Below are 20,000 nucleotides of genomic sequence, written 5' to 3' on the forward strand. Positions count from 1 at the left end.
AATTATTATTATTTATGAGAACAGACACGTACAAACACAGTTTTTTCCCCACAAACGACAAATAACTGAAATGTCCTGCTACTACCGGACACAACGAACGTTGAATGCTTGGAAACTTTCAAAACAGCTTTGAATGAACTAGCTCATCAAAATAATCTGAGACCGTTGCCTGTATTGATTGAACTGTACTATAACTGAACATTTGTAGTGATGGGCCCGTGGGTCCTTTTGCAAATACAAGCCATTGAAGATTAAAGATTGAAGATTGAAGAGTTAACATTTTTTAATGGAGATTAATCATATCTTTATACTGAATCCCTGAATGTCACAAAACAACAACAAAAAAAAAACAACAAAAAATTCCAAAAACAACAAAAGAACTTGAGCATTTTTTCTTAAGACAACAGGTCAGGACAAGAATAATCAATAGGCATAAAGACAGACGTGTAAAACCAGTACCTTGTGATATGATCCTGGCAGAGTCTTTCTGATATGTATGGATTTCTTTGCATAGTGGATCGTCTTACGTAAATCAGGTAGCTGACTTCTTGACACAAAGTCATTCAACTTCATTTTCTGAAAGGAAAAACAGATTACGACCGTTTGAAAATAGACATGGGAAAGAAAGAGACAGAGAGAGAGAGAGAGAGAGAGAGAGAGAGAGAGAGAGAGAGAGAGAGAGAGAGAGAGAGAGAGAGAGAGAGAGAGAGAGAGAAAGAGAGAGAGAAACACAGACAGGGATCAGAGAGAGAGAGAGAGAGAGAGAGAGAGAGAGAGAGAGAGAGAGAGAGAGAAAGAGAGAGAAGCAGGCAAAAAAACAGAGAGAGAGAAGAAAAGAGAAGAGAGAGAGAGAGAGAGAGAGAGGAGAGAGAGAGAGAGAGAGAGAGAGAGGAGAGAGAGAGAGAGAGAGAGAGAGAGGCGGAGAGAGAAGAGAGACGTAGAGAGAGAGAGAGAGAGAGACAGACAGAGAGAGAGAGAGAGAGAGAGAGAGAGAGAGAGAGAAAGAGAAAGTGAAGGAGAGCGAAGGCAATGAATGAAAAAAAAAAGGTTTTAATATTTTTTAAAAATTTTCTTTGGCATCAAAACAGACAATAAAATTTTTCTCATAACAAACAATTGAATTCATTAGTTTGTAGGATTTTGACACATCAGCGGTTACCTCATCATAGATTTCTGACATGAGAGCATACAGTTCAACCATTCGATGAGGCCTGGCTCCGAGCTCTTTCTCCTCAATCTTCATGGCAGTTTTCAACAACTCCAGTGCATCATGATGCTTTCCAGCTTGAATCCTAACCAAATTTATTTTAAAAAACAAAAGCGTATTCAAGTTGGTTTTCAAGTGATCACATTTAAATGTGCAGACGCAGGAAAATCAGTCACAAGTTCCCAAATCATTGTTTTTGTTTTTGAGGGTTTTACGGTGCTTGAAACACATTTAAGTTATATCAGTGCCAGTAAAAAGGGAGAAAATTGGATAGTGAAAAGATTCAAGATGTGCAATAAAAAGGACTTCATGAAAAAGTAAGACAAAGGGGAATGGCTCAAATAAGGAACAGATGTAGATTCCAAGAGCACACCATCAATGTACATAGTTTGAGATCACCTAAATGTCTCACCCATACACCAGCACAAGATCCCACTTAAGAGGAATACACTCAAATGCTAACATTATACATTCAAAATAACAAACATAATACATAACAGAGAAATGATTTACAATGAAAAAAATATCATCTCCCAAAACAATAACTATGCATTTGACTGTTTGCCTCTCAGCCAAGAACTATGGCCAGAGCCAGGGCAAAACCAAGTAATCTCATTCCAAGACAAAGACAAAAAGGAAATTGGAAAACAGATATAGGGGGATAGAAGACACAGTAAGTGCCTCCCTGCCCACTATGGGAGGTCAGGAACCCCACCCAGTAGTCCCAGATCACCACTTGTCAGAAATAACATGCGTTAATGAAGTAATATTGTACTTTTAATGAAAAAGTGATACTAAGCTCTTACAAGTTGTGAACTGTAACAAGTAATGGACAAACATGACAAGAACAGCTTCCAAAAAGAACAAAAACCGCGTCTTCATTATTGACCCAAAAACGTTTTTTGTTTGTGTTGTGAATGAAAGTTATTGTAATCAAGGATTACAACTTGTATCGTCCATCTAATGTAGTTTTGTTCACAACTAGCGCCTGTTCTACTGGCTACCTTGTTGGGAGGCATTCCTTATTCAACCGTCATCCTGTACACATGTATCTTATGTTATGTTGTTTAATAAATGTTCTTTACTGTAACAATTTGGTTTTGTTGATTCTTGGAATCAATTCATGATCTAAAAACACAACTGTTTGGTATTTTGTTCTTTTCTAAAAAAAATTTTGCTCATAACTTTTCGGGCTATACCAGCTTTGATATAATATAGCCATATCTCAGCGTCTAGTCATGATAATTGCTTCAAATAAAGTGTAAAATGGCTTGTGCAATGACCCATAATTTTTTCTTTTTTAAAAATGAGCTTTTATATAGTGCAATATCCACTAAACGTGCTCAAAGCACTTTACAAGGGATCCCTGACCAACAGCAATATGTAATATGTTGTACAATACATGACGCTTGTTACATTTTTTTTTTCCAACAAGAAACAACGCTGTTAACGGCCATGTACTCATTTTACACCTGAGTACGGTGAGAGAATGTCAGTAAAGAGCCTTTTCCAAGGACTCAACTATGCACCAAGCGAGGCTAGAACTCAGGACCTTCTGATCCAAAAGTGAGTGTCATCATACCACTAGACCACATAGCCGCAATTATAAGCAGTGCCTATCTATGAGTGTACCAGGGTTATTAAGTCATATTATTTCAAGGATTCATTATTTATTCATTAAAAAAAAATAATTTTTGAATGAAAATTTATTTATTTATTTATTTACTTACTTAATCGTTTATTTATTTATTTAGTTATATTGTTTTGTATTTACTTGTTTATGAATGTTTATATGCAATAATGTATTCATTTTATGTTTCATTGATAACTTTTTATTCATATTTATTTATTCAAATATTTGACTTAAATCATTTATCTCTTTTTATCTTATTTGTTTTGTTTTTTTTTGGATTGATTTATTTAGTTTTATTTTTTATATATTTATTTATATATTTTTGCTAATAACTTTAAAGTCAATATCCATATGCCTAAGTTTATTATGTATGTATATATAAGAAGAAGATTAAAAATAAACTTGCAAAGTGACGACAAACGTGGATATCTCTCACTCCTGAGGTTTAAGAAAAAAAAAAAAAGGAAAAAAAAAGTGTAAAATACCCTGGAAAGTATGTAGATGTAGAAAATGTATAAATCTCACAAACAAAATAATAGTCCTTCTGACTGATTTCCTGCACCGCAGCCACATAAATAGACATTCAACAAGCAACCTGGCGGAGAGCAAACGAATTTAAGCGGCTCTGAGCACTCCTTGTGGATACCGGCGCTAAATCAAATATTAATAATAATGATAATAATAAAGATGATAATAATAAAATAATAATAATAATAATAATAATAATACTTAAGATGCAAATGCTTGCATTGTTTAGAAAACTTTTCATATCCTAGACCAATAATACTTACGTGACCCTGCAAACCTTCTCGTATCTCAGAGAAACAGATGCCTCGTTGGAGGAGTCGTCCTCTTCAAATTTTTTCAGGGCTGATTCATAGCTGGATACCATCTCTGATATCGGCCCCACCTGCAGGATTTTACAATATCACTGAATGAAAAATAAGTCATAATTTTGTTGTACAGTTCCATTTAACACATTTTGATTTGACTTCAGGTCAGTGTTGATTGGGAAAACATATCATTTTCGAAATCTTTTTTTTAAATGGAAGAAAATGATTAAAGAAAAATAATACACAAAATTATATAAAAGGTCAGGATCGGATTGCTCGGTTTGTAGAGCATTCGCTCTTTTGGATAGGATGTTAGTCTATCGCAAAGTACTTTCCACCTGAGATAACATGACCCAGCTACCCATCCACTGCTGGGTGGACAGGCGAGTAAGAAAGAAAAAAAAAATCTTGACTGCGCCCAGGATCGATCTCTATCTCTCTCTGTGTGTGAAGCGAGGGCTCTATCAACTCAGCTATCTGGACTTCTTATTAAAATATTTTTAAAACTCTGAACTATAGACTTTCTAGACTTTAAAAAAGAAAACCCTAAAATCTGAAAACTTACCTTTCTCCAGTAAGTCATGAGTTGAGAGCTGTACTCCTCCTGGTACAGCTGGTCAAAGATCTTCCAATCGCACAAACACTGGGCCAGGTGGAATTTGTCGTCAAGGCATGCCAGATGGTGGGGATACTCTTCTACCAGTCGAGTGATGTCAGGATGGCGCCGGAAGAATTCTGCTAGCTTTTGGTGCCAGAAGAAATAGGTGTCTGATTTTTCACTCTTTCCTGAGTCCCCGACGTTTTGGACTGTAAAATATCTGTATTTTAAAAATAAGAAATGACCCATTTTTTTTTTTAAATTTTAATCGAGCAAAATATAAAAATATGAACATTTATGTTAATTTCTTCTTCTTCTTTCCCCTCATGATGTCTTCATGGCTGAAGGTCAACAAAATGCAGAAACGCTGTGGTCTTCCCAAGCTCATGCTGAGACGAGACCCATAGAGCTTCGACTCCATTTATGTTAATTTGATTTTATTGCCGGATTTTATTGCTATGAAGAATAAAACAAAAACAAACAAAAATATGATGTCGAATTGAGGTTGTATATAAAAGGTCATTTTCTTGTCATGAAAAGATGAAAACAAAATTATTTTGAAATGAAATGGGGGGGGGGGGGGGGGGGGGGGGCGTTTTAGATGTTGAATAAATACCTTTTCCTGACTGCTTTGCTCAGGGCCCTGTGATAAAAGTCAAGCCTTCCAGCTTTGCTGTCGCCATACGGACGTAAAAACGGTTGCAGAGTTTTGTACACATTTTGCCAGCGTTCTTCCTCAAGGGTCTCTTTTTCCTTTTTGTTCTCTTTCTCACTCTCCTCAATTTCCTCTGTCAAAAGAAAAATCATGAAAAAAATTAGCGACGGTTATTGTATACAATGAAATGCTTCTTTATGTAAAAATAAACAATACTACCTTTATCAGTTTAACATTATTAAATTAATATGGTTTTTTTTTTTTTTTAAGGGTTTTAACGGCGCTTGCAACATATTTAGGTCATATCAGCACCAGTAAAAAGGAAGAAAATTGGATAGTAAAGACATTCTTGATGTAAATTAAAAGGACTTGAAGAAAAACTAAGACAAAGGGGAATGGTACAAATAGGGAACAGATTTAGATTCCAAGAGCACACTATCAGTGTACTTAGTTTGAGATCACCTAAAAGTCTCACCCAGACACTTGCACAAGATCCAATTAAGAGGAATACACTCAAAGACTTACATCATACATTCTAAATAACAAATATAACAATACATAACAGAGAGATGATTTACAAAGCAAAAAATATCATCTCCCAAAACAATAACTATGCATTTGACTGTTTCCCTCCCAGCCAGGACTCCGGCCAGGGCCAGGACAAAACCAAGTAATCTCATTCCAAGACAAAGACAGAAAGGCATATTGGAAAACAGATATAAGGGGATAGAAGACACAGTAAGTACCTCCCTGCCCAGTATGGGAGGTCAGGAACCCCACCCAGTCAAACAAATAAAAATATGTTACAATAAAACATCTTTACTTCACCCGGATCATTCTCAGCCCCTTTAAGTGTGTGAAGCGAGTGCTCTACCAATTGAACTATTGGGACCCCTTTATATTAAAATGTGCTCCGTTTTTATTTTGAAAATATCAACTTGACAAATTAAGGAGCCGCACAGGAGTAAGATAGAAATCTCCAAATTAATCAGAAATAAATAAATAAGAAAAAGTGCTAACAAATCCTCTAATCTAAATACTTCAAGAGTAACTCTCTCCTTACCAGCTATTTTTAGAATCCACACCCACCCGACACAAAAATAGACTTTTCCTAATCAAACAAAAAAGTAACAAGTGCATTCTATACAGAATGTTGTTCAGCAAAATGATGTCTACAACACAGTGTTTAGTATTTATAACTGTAATCAAAGCATTTCTTTAAAATTTGTGATGTACAAGAGAAATCAGAATGAGAAAATTGTTGGTTGCATCATAACGAATGTGACGATTTTCCTGTAGTTGGTAAGGAGAGGGTTAAAGTCCAATCATTTTTACCCTTTTCCTGGAATGGCGAGGGTGGTTTCAATGAAGCCCCATCAGCCAAAAGCTGCCTCAGCTCCATTTCATTCAGACCGGATGCTGAAGCTTCCAATAGACAAAGAGTTCCCACTAGAAGATCTCCCTCATCCCCTGTCTCCAAACGGTGTAAAAGCTCATCGAATAATCTAGAAAGACACGAGAATAAGATTATGTGTCTTAATTAATAACAAGGTGATATCGAAATCTTAGGCTAACGTATTCTTAAAATTTCAATTTGTGACCATTCATTTTGGACATCATATTTTATTTCTTGTATTAGCTTAACATGCCTTTGCTCTCTACATTTATATCATGTATAAAATGAGAATTTTAGAATTTTTCAAATTAAATTATAAACATCCATACCATTTAAATGTCAAAAACATTAACAATAGTAATAAAAATAATAATAATAATAATAATAAAAATAATAATAATAATAATAATAATAATAATAATAATAATAATAATAATAATAATAATATAATAATAATAATAATAATAATAATAATAATAATAATAATAATAATAATAATAATAATAATAATAATAATAATAATAAATAATAATAATGATGATGATGATCAGCATCATAATAATAATAATAATAATAATAATAATAATAATAATAATAATAATAATAATAATAATAATAATAATAATAATAATAATAAATAATAATAATAAAAATAATAATAATGATGATGACGATGATGATAATGATCAGCATCATAATAATAATAATAATAATAATAATAATAATAATAAATAATAATAATAATAATAATAATAATAATAATAATAATAATAATAATAATAATAATAATAATAATATAATAATAATAATATAATATATAATAATAATAATAATAATAATAATATAATAATAATAAATAATAATAATAATAATAATAATAATAATAATAATAATAATACTTTATTTTCATCCTTTCATATATAATACTTTATGTACTACTTTATAATACGACAACATTACAATCAAATGTCAACGAAACTCACAGTAAAAGACTGTCGGGTAAGTTTTTTATTTTGTCCATCCACTGATTAACTCCCTTGGCCAGCTTGACTTCCTGGCATGCCAAGGTCAGCCACAGTGGATTGTTTGATAACGGTTTCTCTAAAAACTCCTTCATCTGCGGGGCAGTCAGCTTGTCTTTGCCGTCACTGTAAAGTATATTCTCTATAATGCCCTGAGGAGTAGAGAAAATGCGTTTATGTCAATGATTTAGTTAGCTTGTCTTTGCCGTCACTGTAAAGTATATTCTCTATAATGCCCTGAGGAGTAGAGAAAATGCGTTTATGTCAATGATTTAGTTAGTCAGCTTGTCTTTGCCGTCACTGTAAAGTATATTCTCTATAATGCCCTGAGGAGTAGAGAAAATGCGTTTATGTCAATGATTTAGTTAGTCAGCTTGTCTTTGCTGTCACTGTAAAGTATATTCTCTATAATGCCCTGAGGAGTAGAGAAAATGCGTTTATGTCAATGATTTAGTTAGTCAGCTTGTCTTTGCCGTCACTGTAAAGTACATTCTCTATAATGCCCTGAGGAGTAGAGAAAATGCGTTTATGTCAATGATTTAGCTAGTCAGCTTGTCTTTGCCGTCACTGTAAAGTATATTCTCTATAATGCCCTGAGGAGTAGATTTTGTTTTTTTGTTTGTTTGTTGCTTTAGGTCTCTTCCAACACAATTGAGGTTATATGAGAGACCGCTGAAACAAAAAAACAAGCAATCTAACAAAAATAGTACAAATGTAAATCAAAATCATAACCTAAAGATATCATAAGCTAAATTATAAATAACCAAGAACAAACAGGCAGAAGATTTACAGAAAAAAAATATCCCCTGTCAAAAATACAATCACAAACCAAAGAAGCAGGATAGGCTAGTAAAGAGAAGAAGAAACGACATCTCTATCGGATCGTAAACCCATGCGAACATCATAGGTATACGATTCAAGGGTGATGCTCCCATCCAACCACCCGCTGAGGAGTAGAGAAAATGCGTTTATGTCAATGATTTAGTTAGCTTGTCTTTGCTGTCACTGTAAAGTATATTCTCTATAATGCCCTGAGGAGTAGAGAAAATGCGTTTATGTCAATGATTTAGTTAGTCAGCTTGTCTTTGCTGTCACTGTAAAGTATATTCTCTATAATGCCCTGAGGAGTAGAGAAAATGCGTTTATGTCAATGATTTAGTTAGTCAGCTTGTCTTTGCTGTCACTGTAAAGTATATTCTCTATAATGCCCTGAGGAGTAGAGAAAATGCGTTTATGTCAATGATTTAGTTAGTCAGCTTGTCTTTGCCGTCACTGTAAAGTATATTCTCTATAATGCCCTGAGGAGTAGAGAAAATGCGTTTATGTCAATGATTTAGTTAGTCAGCTTGTCTTTGCTGTCACTGTAAAGTATATTCTCTATAATGCCCTGAGGAGTAGAGAAAAATACATTGTCAAAGATTTTTATGCGATCTGAGTGTTCCTAATAACGTTCACATTAGGCTTTTCAAATATCAAACCAGTCTGAATTTTATTCAAAGACAAATAGGCACATTTTTTGGACATATTTAAATTATCTCCAACATAAAACCTCTACTCCAAAATATTTTTTTTTCCATAAACAAACTTAAAGACAAAAATAACACAAAAATGAAACAGATTAAAACAAAAGATTGCATTATTAAACCTCCATCTTTTTCTTATTTTGTCTATCATTTAGTTTGTGAGGTAAGTATGCGTTAAAAATCCTAAGTGTGTCATCAATCACGTTCATGATCAGTGCTGAAAGTGATGACAAAATTAAATAGCTAGAAGGAGAAACGGCAAGTGAAACCCTGCCCTGTGATCCATGCTCGTGAGGTCAAGTCAGAATAAATGCAGACGGCAAGTGAAACCCTGCCCTGTGATCTATACTCATGAGGTCAAGTCAGAATAGATGCAGCGGGCAGAAGGATTATTCCTAGTTGACATTTTCAATTCAATTCAATTATTTTGCCTCATTTTTTTGGACATATTTAAATTACCTCCAACGCAACACCACTCCTCCAAAAAAAATTTTTTTTCCATAAACAAACTTAAAGACAAAAATAACACAAAAATGAAACAGATTATCCTCATTGTATGAATGGTTTTGTATGAGACGAGGTGTAATAATAATATTAATTCACATTCAATAAGTTATAATATACATTCATTTTAATTTGAGATTTGCAGTCCACAAGCTCGTGAAAATCTTAAATTAAAATGAGTGTTTATAATCCAATACATCGTAACCAACTTTTAAAATAGCTAGATCGGGACACCCTAGTGCCCAATACCATAATGAGCCAAAACAGCAGTATCTTAGGACTATTATTAAATTTAATGTAAATTGAGAGCTTTATCTGTTCCTTGTTTTAATTTGCTAGTCAGAAAAATCATAATCCTGGAACATGCAAAGGTCATTTTCATCAATATAAATAAATAAATTCCCTTTATTCATCCCCAAGGGGAAATTTGTCTTTAGGGTCTATTCCAAGGGAAGACTGGAATAACCCAGGCATCAGCCGCAGAGGAGCGCTGCAAAGTGAGCTAAGGCGAGGTGACTAGCTCAAGGCCACACAACGAGGCAGGTAGTTGAACTCGGTAACTTTTGGGTACAAAGCAAAGACCGTACAGCAGCCCCAATCAAATTTATGAATTCTTTTTTCTCTCCAGATTGCCAAATCAGGATAGTCTCAATATGCTTTAATCCTATATAAAAATATTTTTAATTGGTAGAGCGCACGCGAGATCGATCCCAAGCGCAGTCGATATTATTTTTTTTTCTGACCCCCTTGTCCACCCAGAAGTGATTGGATAGCTGGGTCTGATAGATCTTGTGGAAAGTACTTTTCGATAGACAAGGGTCCAATCCAAAGGGTAGCAAGCAATTGCTATTGTCCGTTTCACGCTATGGAAACCGGGATAAACTCCAGATCCATGGGCCTCATGGCTCTGAAAAGACTACTTTTTTATATCAAAAATAAAATTCTTACCTGTTTTGATTCGTCTGTCAAAGGATTGACAAAAACTTCAACCGGCTTGCTCTCCCTACTGACCAATGCCTTGTGAACCTCTGTATCGGTCACCATGGATATGACCAATCGTACCTGAGGGGCCAGCTTTCTTGGCACCCAGCTGATGATACGAGCCCCGTGCTCTTTGTTGAACTGATAAATAAATAAATAAAAGAAGACCAAAAAAATATTTTTTAATGTTAAACCAAAAATATACTTAATAAATTGTATTATTAGTCCACGGTAATGACTTAACAAAATTTAAGATTCCTGACGTTATCTTTAAATTATTTTTTCCCCATATCCATCATTAACATTAATGGTATTCTTTCTGACTCAAACTCAATTAAATGAATACATAGGGTTAGAAGAAAAAATCTTTGTCATCATCATCATTATTATTATTATTATTTTTATTTCATATTTTTTAAAGTGTTCTCACAGATAAACAGTGTGAATAGATTAATCTCTCTTTGGATTGGAGAATCACTTTTAACCAATCAAAAAACAATTTTTCAAATCGTAGTTTGGAAGGTAAATTAATGACATGATACATTTTTAGAATACACAAAGTGAAGTATCAAAATCTTGGGCCAAAATAATTAGAGAGAATGATTGAAATAAAAAGGTATATAGAGTCTAAAATATGTTGTTAGAAGAAGACGTAATATAACATTGAAAATGACCATCACCTGATTTGCTGCATCAAGAAATATTATGAGAGGGCCGGTATTGAGATTTGACAACATACTACAACACATCTGGGCGGCTGAATCCAAGTTCTTTGCATAGCTCGTGTTCTGTTGAATATAACAGGGATACTGTATAAATCGTTGTAATAACAATATAAAAAAAAAATCACTTGTGGAAATGTGATGCATAATGTATCAAATGAGTTTTCTCAGACAATATGACTATGTGGTCTTTGTGGTATGACAATCACCTTCGGAACAGAAGGTACAGGATTTGAGTTCCGTTCTAAGCAGTGCATAGCTGAGTCCTTGGAAAAGGCTCTTTACTCGCATTCTCTCACCGTACTACAGGAGTAAAATGAGTACCTGGCCGTTAACAGCCTTATCTCTGTCTGAAAAAAATTGTAATAATGCCTCACAGGCTGTTAGCTAGAGGGTCTTTGTAAAGCACTTTGTGCACGTTTAGTGGATACTGCACGATATGAATACTCAAGCTTGTTTTTTGGCATTATTTTTTTGTTTGTTGGAGGGGGGGGGGGGGAGGAATACAAGAAAAAAAATAAAAAGCATCCCACAAAATCAGCCTGCCTCAAGGATTTTTTCTTGAATTTTTCTTTCTTGCTTTGTCTGGCACTGTTTCATACACACTTTTTCATAACTTGATTTCATGCTGATCTGATCTCATCGGATAACGACCACTTACTTTTCTTGTCATCCCTGTATCCCTGAGCAGACGTTTGAGCATCTGTTCCAGTGACATAGAACCAGGAACAGCACCGACAAAATGGTAAAACACTTTCCATTTTCCAGAATTCTCTCTGGGGACAGAGATCAATTTGCATGGCAGATATCAGTTAGGAACATCATTTACATGGATATTTAATGGTTCTGTTTGTTTTGTTTTTGTTTTTAAGGGTTTTATGGCGCTGGCAACACATCGAGGTCATATCAGCGCCAGTAAAAAGAAATAAAATGGGATAGTAAAAAAATTTTAGAATTACAATTAAAGCACCCAAGCAAAGGTAAGACAAAGGGGAATTTGTTCAATGTAGGAAACGGATGTAGATTCCAAGAGCACACTATCAAAGTACTTAGTTTGAGATCACATAAAAGTCTCATCCAGACACAAACACAGGTCTAAGAGGAATCCACTCAAATGTTTACAAATCATATATAATATACTAACAAAACATAATAAAGTGCATAACAGAGAGATGATTGACAAGACAAAAAATATAATCTCCCAAAAACGCTTAACTTTACATTTGACTGTTTCCCTCTTAGCTATGGTATCCGGCCAGGGCCTGGACAAAACCAAGTAATTTCATTCCAAGAAAGATAGAAATGCACGTTGAAAAAACAGATATAAGGGGATAGGAGACACAGCAAGTGTCTCCCTGTCCACTATGGGAGGTCAGGAACCCCACCCAGATTTAATGGCTCTAACTAACAGACCATTTAGCAGGCAGATACACTTTGATCATAAAAACAATAGGTAACCTGCGTATTAAAAAAAAGTAATAAAGTAGTACTTCAGAGCCATAAGTCCCATGGAGCTGGAGTTTATCCCGGTTTCTATGCCATGAAACAGACAATAGCAATTGCTTGCTACCCTTTGGATAGGATGCTAGTTTATTGCAAATGTACTTTCTGCCAGATCTAACAGACCTAGATACCCAATCACTGCTGGGTGGACAGGATGGTCAGAAAAAAAAAATATCTATCTCGGAATATCAATCTCAATCCCTTTGTTTGTGAAGTGGGTGCTCTACCAATTAAAATATTGGGACTCTCACACATCTTATCACCAGAATTAAAATATTTATTTCTACATTTTTTTAGATCGCTTTTTGATAACAGCTGGAGAATGAGAGAGAAAGAGAGAGAAAGAGAGAGAGGAGAGAGAGAGAGAGAGAGAGAGAGAGAGAGAAAGAGAGAGAGAGAAAGAGAAAGAGAGGAAGAGAGACAGGCAGAGAGAGAGGTAGATAGAGAGAGAGAAAGAGAGATGAAAAAATAAAAGTTACCCAGGACTTGGCAGTTCCTCCCTTTCAATCTTCTTCAAGATAGAATTAGCAGCTGAACACATAATGGATGTCTTACCCGTACCGGATGCCCCTAACACCATCAAAGGTACGTCCTTGTCCTCTTTAACTATGTAGTTTTCAATCTAAGATGAAAAAATATTTTTAAAAAAAAGAAAGAAAGAAATGTGACTTTATAAAATTTTAAAATCTAGTTTTATGGCATTATCATAATTTTAGTTCTGTAGCATATTATAAAAAAAATAAAAAAATATTGAGCTTTACAAGGGGTCCCTGGCCAACAGCAACACTTAACTTGTAGGATGGGACATGACACATGTTAGGCAAAATTCCAATTTTTTTCGGATAATTACAACATTGTTAACGGACAGGTACTCATTTTACATCTGAGTAAGATGAGAGAATGTGAGTAAAGAGCCTTTTCCAAGGACTCAACTATGCACCCCGCAACATCATCATCATCATCATCATCATCATCATCATCATCATTATTATTATTATTATTATTATTATTATAATTATTATCATTATTATCATTATTAACATTATTATTATTATTATTATTATTATTATTATTATTATTATTATTATTATTATTATTATATAACCTGACTTGTCCAAATTTATAGAGGCAAAGTCACAGTTTTTTAAGCGCTTTGAGCACATTCAGTGGATATTTTGCGCTCTTTAAAAAGCTCAAGTTTTTTTTACGGTACCTTTCACTCTAAATAAAAGAGGAAATGGTTATCAAAGAAACAAAACCCCTGAAATTATTGGTTGGATCAACTTACTCGTTCAACAATGGCATCCCGACCCAAGACGAACTGGCCTTTGGAATTTAAGAATTCTAAGTGTGCAGATCTGGCAAATTCATCCGAATGCTGGGCTAGAGGACGATCTTCTCCACAAAATTCAAATGAGATTCTTTGCTCCAAAAAGTCAAGTACCTGAAAATGTTCAATTGTGACAAAACGTTCTTGTGAACAAATTATCAGGAATAAATAAAATATCACAATTTAAAAAAAAAAAAATAATAAATAAACAAACAAAACAAACCAAAAAAAAACCCTCGAGCACTTATATTGTTCAATTTCCACTAAATGCGCTCAAAGCATTTTACAAAGGGTCCCTGGCAATATTTAACATGTAGGACGAGGCATGACAACTGTTAGGTGATACTACAGTTTTTCCGACAAAGAAAACACTGTTAGCGGCCAGGTACTCATTTTACACCTGAGTACGGTGAGAGAATGTGAGTAGAGAGCCTTTTCCAACGACTAAACTATGCACCATCCAGTGCGGAATCCCAACCCTAGACCTTCCAATACGAAGGTGAGTGTCATACAACAAGACCATATGGTCGCACGCTCACTTCTTATCTCTATTTCATTTTTTTTTTTTAAAGTTAATTTTTTCAGCATTTTGATCAATCCCCTTATTCAAATGTTTTTCATATTATCCACCAGCCATGTAAAAAAGCAAAATTATAAGCTAAAAATTTAATCCAGTTATTAATGTAAATAGTTGAAAGTCAAATTCAAATCAGACCATCTGGATTGTTTTTAGTTCGCATCTTTTTGACAAATTTTAACTTTTGAAGTTCTACTGGAGGTATCAATAACAATGTGAAATGGAATGTAAGCTTCAATTTAATAAACGAAAACAGATAATGTGGACATTTCAGGTTCCCCTTTATCAACAAAACAGGATGATTTATTATTAGTACACTATTCTTCATCCTGTTTTGTTGATAAAGGGGAAACCTGAAACGTCCACATTATCTGTTTTTGTTTATTAAATTGAAGCTTACATTCAATTTCACATTATTTATTTCTCCGAGCTTCGAGCAGCTACATTTACACAACTGGAGATATCAAAGTTAACTCTCACAGCAAGAAGCCCAGTGGAGAAAGAAACCGTCCACAAGGTTACTGGAGTGTTGAACAGACAATAACATTGCTACTCTTTGAATATGAAGCCGGTCTATAACAAAGTACTTTCCATTTCTGCTATCACAAACCCAGCCACATATAAACTCTCGTGGTGCTTGTGTGTTTACCTCATGACCTCAAGAAGTCGCGAGAGGGACATAAGATAGATAGTACGTTTAAAATCAATTTGGGGGGGATTGATGGATAGCACCAATTGTAAGTCGACCTCTTGTGGCCAGGAGGAGGGTGCAGTAACAGTCAGCTCCTGAGTTCAACTCCCAATCGCTGCAAAAGATTTTATTCTCTATTGTCTTCTTTCACTTATTATAGATAGTACATTTGATATCAATTTTTGGGGGGGATTCGTGGATATCATCATTTATGGCGAGGTGGAGGGTGCTGTAACAGTTAGCCCCTGGGTTCAACTCCCCATCACCGCAAAAGTTTTTATGCTCTATAGTCTTCTAACACTTCTCTTCTCACTTTGTTTCTTGTTATTACTAAATGACTGCCTAGTGTAAGTGAAGAGAGGGTAAAGAAAACTTTTTAAATAATAATAATAATCTTTGACCAGATTCAAAACTGGTAAATTTGCTTTATGTGATTCAAGTGCTCTTCCAATGGAACAGTCAGGATTCCTTCCCTTCCCCCTCCCCGTTCTTCCTTTATCTGTTTTTTTTTTTTTAATTCTTTACATTTAAAATTCTTGCTATTTTTAAATGACAAAATCGACAGGATGTACCTTTTCTTTGATGTCCTCAGGAAATCTGAGCTTTGGCCTTTTCTTACTGTCAACACCCACACAGTCAACACTATACTGTACAAACCGATATGGCTGAAATAAGACAAGTTTTAAAAAAGCATCTATTGAAAAAATAACCACAAACAGAGAGCAACAAAAACTATAATTGCTTAAGTTGGAAAGTGTGGAATTATAAAATTTTCAACAAACAGTTTGGTTTTTTTTAATGAAGGAAATCATAATCGAAAATGAAGATATGGATAAATAAATTCTATTGCAAATAAAGTTATAAACTTACTGGAAATTTCATTTTCAATTTGTCGTGATTCCCTGATACTTTCCTGGAAGCATTTGTCTCTTTGGCAAAGCAGGACCTCTTGTCCTCAGATAAGTGATTTAAACAAGAATCGTCTCGAGTCAGAAAAAGTGCTGTTGGAAAATACAGGTACATGAATAATATCAAAGTAATGGATACAATAATACGTTGTGAATAAAAATAAAACAAAATAAAATAAACACAATTTTTTTAATTCACTGTCTCTTAATGGTCTTTGATGTACATTATATCTTATTTTAAGTTATGGATAAGTTGAATCATCAATGGAAGCAAACAAACAAGCATGCACACACACACACACTCACACACACTCACACACACAAACATCAAGTTCGTGAATTAAGTTCTTTCTATCTCCACGATGGAAATAGCTGGGTCACGTTCTTCCAATGAAAAAGTCCAGACTGCCTCACACAGCACTAAGATGGTCCCCACCGGGAAAAAGAAAGATAGGCAGACCATTGGGCAGCTGGAGGAGGACAGTAGAAGAGGAGATGAAAGAGGCTGGAAAGACATGGATTGAGCTGAGCTGAGCTGGCCCAGGACAGAGATGCCTGGAGGAACTTTGTTGGCACCTTATGTTCCACCAAGGAACCAAGAGGATAAGTAAAAGTATGTCCACGCCTTTAACACAACATTATAAAATATGACTTTTAAAACAGCATATCTTTTATATCATAATTTAGATTTAAAAGTCTTTACACGTTTACGTACATTTTTTAACCATACAAAATGATCATAATTAGCTTAAACTCTATATCAACGTCACAAATCAAATTAGAAATCAAACCAGGTTTATCTTATTTACAGTTCAGATTGTCCTCCCTAAATGCTCCACTCAAAAGTTCCAGGTCCTCACATAATAGACCGTACGCATCTTGGTAATCCTCGACGACTTCCTCTGGAAAGTCACCCCACAGTGGCACCCAGCCCAATGATGAACTGGAAAGAAAACACAACAGAGTACTGGATCAAAACTGAAGGTTCCAAGATGGATTATGAATATCAACAAAAAAAAAAGAAAAAAAAGAAATCAAGCAGAACAACCCCACTGTAGTCTTCTTAAAATAATGGAACAGAGCGGACACTGATTACCTTCAAATATATTCCCATTTATTGGTCAAACCACTTCAATATAATTGATTTTGCCAATGTGATGCACATCCTTCACCGGCATTGTCTCCCCCCCCCCCCTCTCTCTCTCTCTCTCTGATGTGATAAGCAAATGCAAACCCCCCCCCCCCCCACTACCTTGAAATAAAACATTTTCACCAAAACGTTCATTTTTCAAAAAAAGATGATAAAAATACAGAACCACTTCAGCCAACTTTTCAAAGAGCTATTTCGGGACACCCAACACAAGTTACAGTTATGACCCAAAGTGGCAGTAAGTTTGGACTATCATAAAATGTAATCTAGATTGAGATTGCAAACCATTAAAGCTTATTCGATTAGCCTCTATTTGTCTCTTCCTTGTTTTCATTCGCTGGTTAAAAAATCATAATTCTGGGACATGCAAAGGCCAATTCCATATATATAAGCAGTCCTCAAGATTGCCACATCAGGTGGCCGCTATGCTTAACACTTAAGTTCTTACACCTACCTCCACCCATATATACAACTTTTTCTAAAATGTACCTTGTTATATTTATGAACATTGGCATGGCACTTGAAAAATAACAGCTTTCAATACTGGTTTGCATCTTTTCTAGCTCTGCAACATTCCGATGTTCTTGATGACGTCCACCCTAGCGTAGGGATAAAAATTGATATAAATTAAAAATACATCGATTGGTTATCTCAAACAACAAACAGCTTTTTATAAATACATAGAATGAGAAATATAAATACATTATTACAAGAAATGTGGGCACAAGATTCCAAAGACAAAAATGAGATTTTTTTTTAATATTATTTTTTTTTTTGATTTTCTCTTTATTCATTAATTTAATCATATTAATACATGTTAATACTCTTCTTTTTTTAATTAAAAAAAAATCATAGTCTGCTTTATAGCTTTTTAAAACATCAGTTTATCTTAATATGAAGAACATAATTTTTTTTCTAAATGACAATAACAAAATCTAAACATAGATCTTAATATAATTTATAAATTTTATTACATTTTTTTTTAAACGTAAGAGTAAAAAACTCACACCATTTGATAAAGTTTTCAACCAATGTCAAATTTTTGTTGCTACACCAATTCCTTAAAGTTGGGAGAATCTAAAATATTCACGTGAAACAATACAATTATGAAAAAAGAAAATACATTTTCAGATTACTGGCTATATACGAAATTATGTACATTCCAAATTGAATGATGGAAGTGGCTACTAGCATGCGTGTGTTTCTTGATTCTAAGGCTAGACCCACAGGCTACATGGAGGTACGTGTTTATAGATTCTGAGGCGAGAGCCTTTATGGATTGCTGCACTCACATGTTACAAGCACGTAAAAATGCCCCATAGCCCAGAAGCACTTAGGTTTCTAGATTCAAAGGCTAGAAACAGGCTGCCAATTTTTTTATTATTTTTAAACAAAATAAATGAATAAATAAATAAATAACAGTTACTGAATGCTTCCTGTTAGGCATTGTAACATTTTAAAAATCAAATTTTGTCTGTGTATACAAAACCATAGATAGTTTCACTGCATGCTGCATTTTCAATTTTTGGAATGGTATATTTCTGTGCATATGAGACAATGAAAGACATCACATGCTTCCTGGTAGGCGCAAGACAATATTTGGAGTATCATATTTCTGTGTTAAGCCACACATAGTCATCATATGCATTTTTTTTTTTTGTTGTTATACAATATTTGGAATTGCTTATTTTTGTAGCCATGGACAAACTTGAAACTATAACATTATAACAATTTCTCACTTTTACTGTAAGCGTTTTCAAAATATCTGAATTAGAGTGTAACATGCTTTACCACTGTGGTAGTCATTTTGCCTAGCAACCAAAAAGTCGAGGGTTCAAATCCCATTATGGATAGACTAATAGTTGTGTCCTTGGGAAACGCTCCTTATTCAAACTTTCATATGAATGGATATATAAATATATAACCTTTGATAGATTGATAGGTTAAATTTGTAATTGCCTCTAGTCTCCAAGTCTACGATTACTACTTTATTACTTGGAAGATCATATGTTACAGTGAATGACATAATCAGTCGGATGATGAAAAGGTTTGAGCTGAGAAATTGCCAAGTATAGTTAGAAGGTCATTTTTTGTCAAAAATGAGTTCTTGTCTTAAATGATTAATTCAACCCTTTTTGTACAGCTGCAGGAAATATCAAAGCTTAATTTCACTTCTAAATATTTTTTACAGCTAGTCAAGTTGAAAAACTATGAAATTTGAGAAAAGTTGCTGGATACCTTTCCCATACATCTGACCATAACTTCAAGACAAATCATCCGATTTACTTCAAATAAAGATTAAAATGCTCTGGGGAGCATACTCTTTCAGAAAATGCAAAATTAATGCAAATCCAAAATTTTCACCTTCCGATTGATTAAGTAATACACTGACACATATAATCTAAAGATTATTTTTCACTTGCAATACTTTGCACTATGCTGTTAGAAACTAACCTCCTTTCTAATCCAATCCCTCTCAGCAAAGAATTCATCACTGTGGGATGTAACAAAAAGTTTGACTTGCTCTGGCTGTTCCCGATTTTTCCTTGACTTTGATTTTTCCATCGAAAATGCCATTGTTGCTCTCCTACCCCATGCAACTGGTTATTATATCTGAAATATATTTTGAACAGAAAAGTGTACTGTAAAATATTTTTTGGAAAAACAACAAAAACTGTGGGGGACATCTCAAGCATCATTATACTGCCTCTCTCTCTCTCTCTCTCTCTCTCTCTCTCTCTCTCTCTCTCTCATCAGACAGAGTGAA

At 34.3% G+C, this 20,000-nt stretch overlaps 1 protein-coding gene across 1 annotated transcript in view; it reads right to left on the bottom strand.

Annotated features, from left to right (window-relative positions):
* LOC144962667 (uncharacterized) overlaps positions 1–20,000 on the bottom strand; it is a 30,672-nt gene that overhangs the window by 9,996 nt on the left and 676 nt on the right. The window contains exons 2-19 of the mRNA XM_078895789.1: positions 19,688–19,846; positions 18,243–18,310; positions 17,723–17,833; positions 16,893–17,026; positions 16,046–16,176; positions 15,748–15,840; positions 13,866–14,021; positions 13,057–13,199; positions 11,736–11,850; positions 11,033–11,140; positions 10,320–10,493; positions 7,306–7,496; positions 6,262–6,431; positions 4,888–5,059; positions 4,239–4,491; positions 3,632–3,750; positions 1,160–1,292; positions 460–576 (exon numbers count right to left, since the gene is read on the bottom strand). Of these exons, the coding sequence (XP_078751915.1) occupies positions 460–576; positions 1,160–1,292; positions 3,632–3,750; positions 4,239–4,491; positions 4,888–5,059; positions 6,262–6,431; positions 7,306–7,496; positions 10,320–10,493; positions 11,033–11,140; positions 11,736–11,850; positions 13,057–13,199; positions 13,866–14,021; positions 15,748–15,840; positions 16,046–16,176; positions 16,893–17,026; positions 17,723–17,833; positions 18,243–18,310; positions 19,688–19,810 (2,511 nt within the window). The 5' untranslated portion in view covers positions 19,811–19,846. The remainder of the gene's footprint in view (positions 1–459; positions 577–1,159; positions 1,293–3,631; positions 3,751–4,238; positions 4,492–4,887; positions 5,060–6,261; positions 6,432–7,305; positions 7,497–10,319; positions 10,494–11,032; positions 11,141–11,735; positions 11,851–13,056; positions 13,200–13,865; positions 14,022–15,747; positions 15,841–16,045; positions 16,177–16,892; positions 17,027–17,722; positions 17,834–18,242; positions 18,311–19,687; positions 19,847–20,000) is intronic.

The sequence above is a fragment of the Berghia stephanieae genome, chromosome 1 (genome assembly GCF_034508935.2).
Source record: "Berghia stephanieae isolate SIO BIC M18660-M18661 chromosome 1, UCSD_Bste_1.3, whole genome shotgun sequence".
Taxonomy (NCBI): domain Eukaryota; kingdom Metazoa; phylum Mollusca; class Gastropoda; order Nudibranchia; family Aeolidiidae; genus Berghia; species Berghia stephanieae.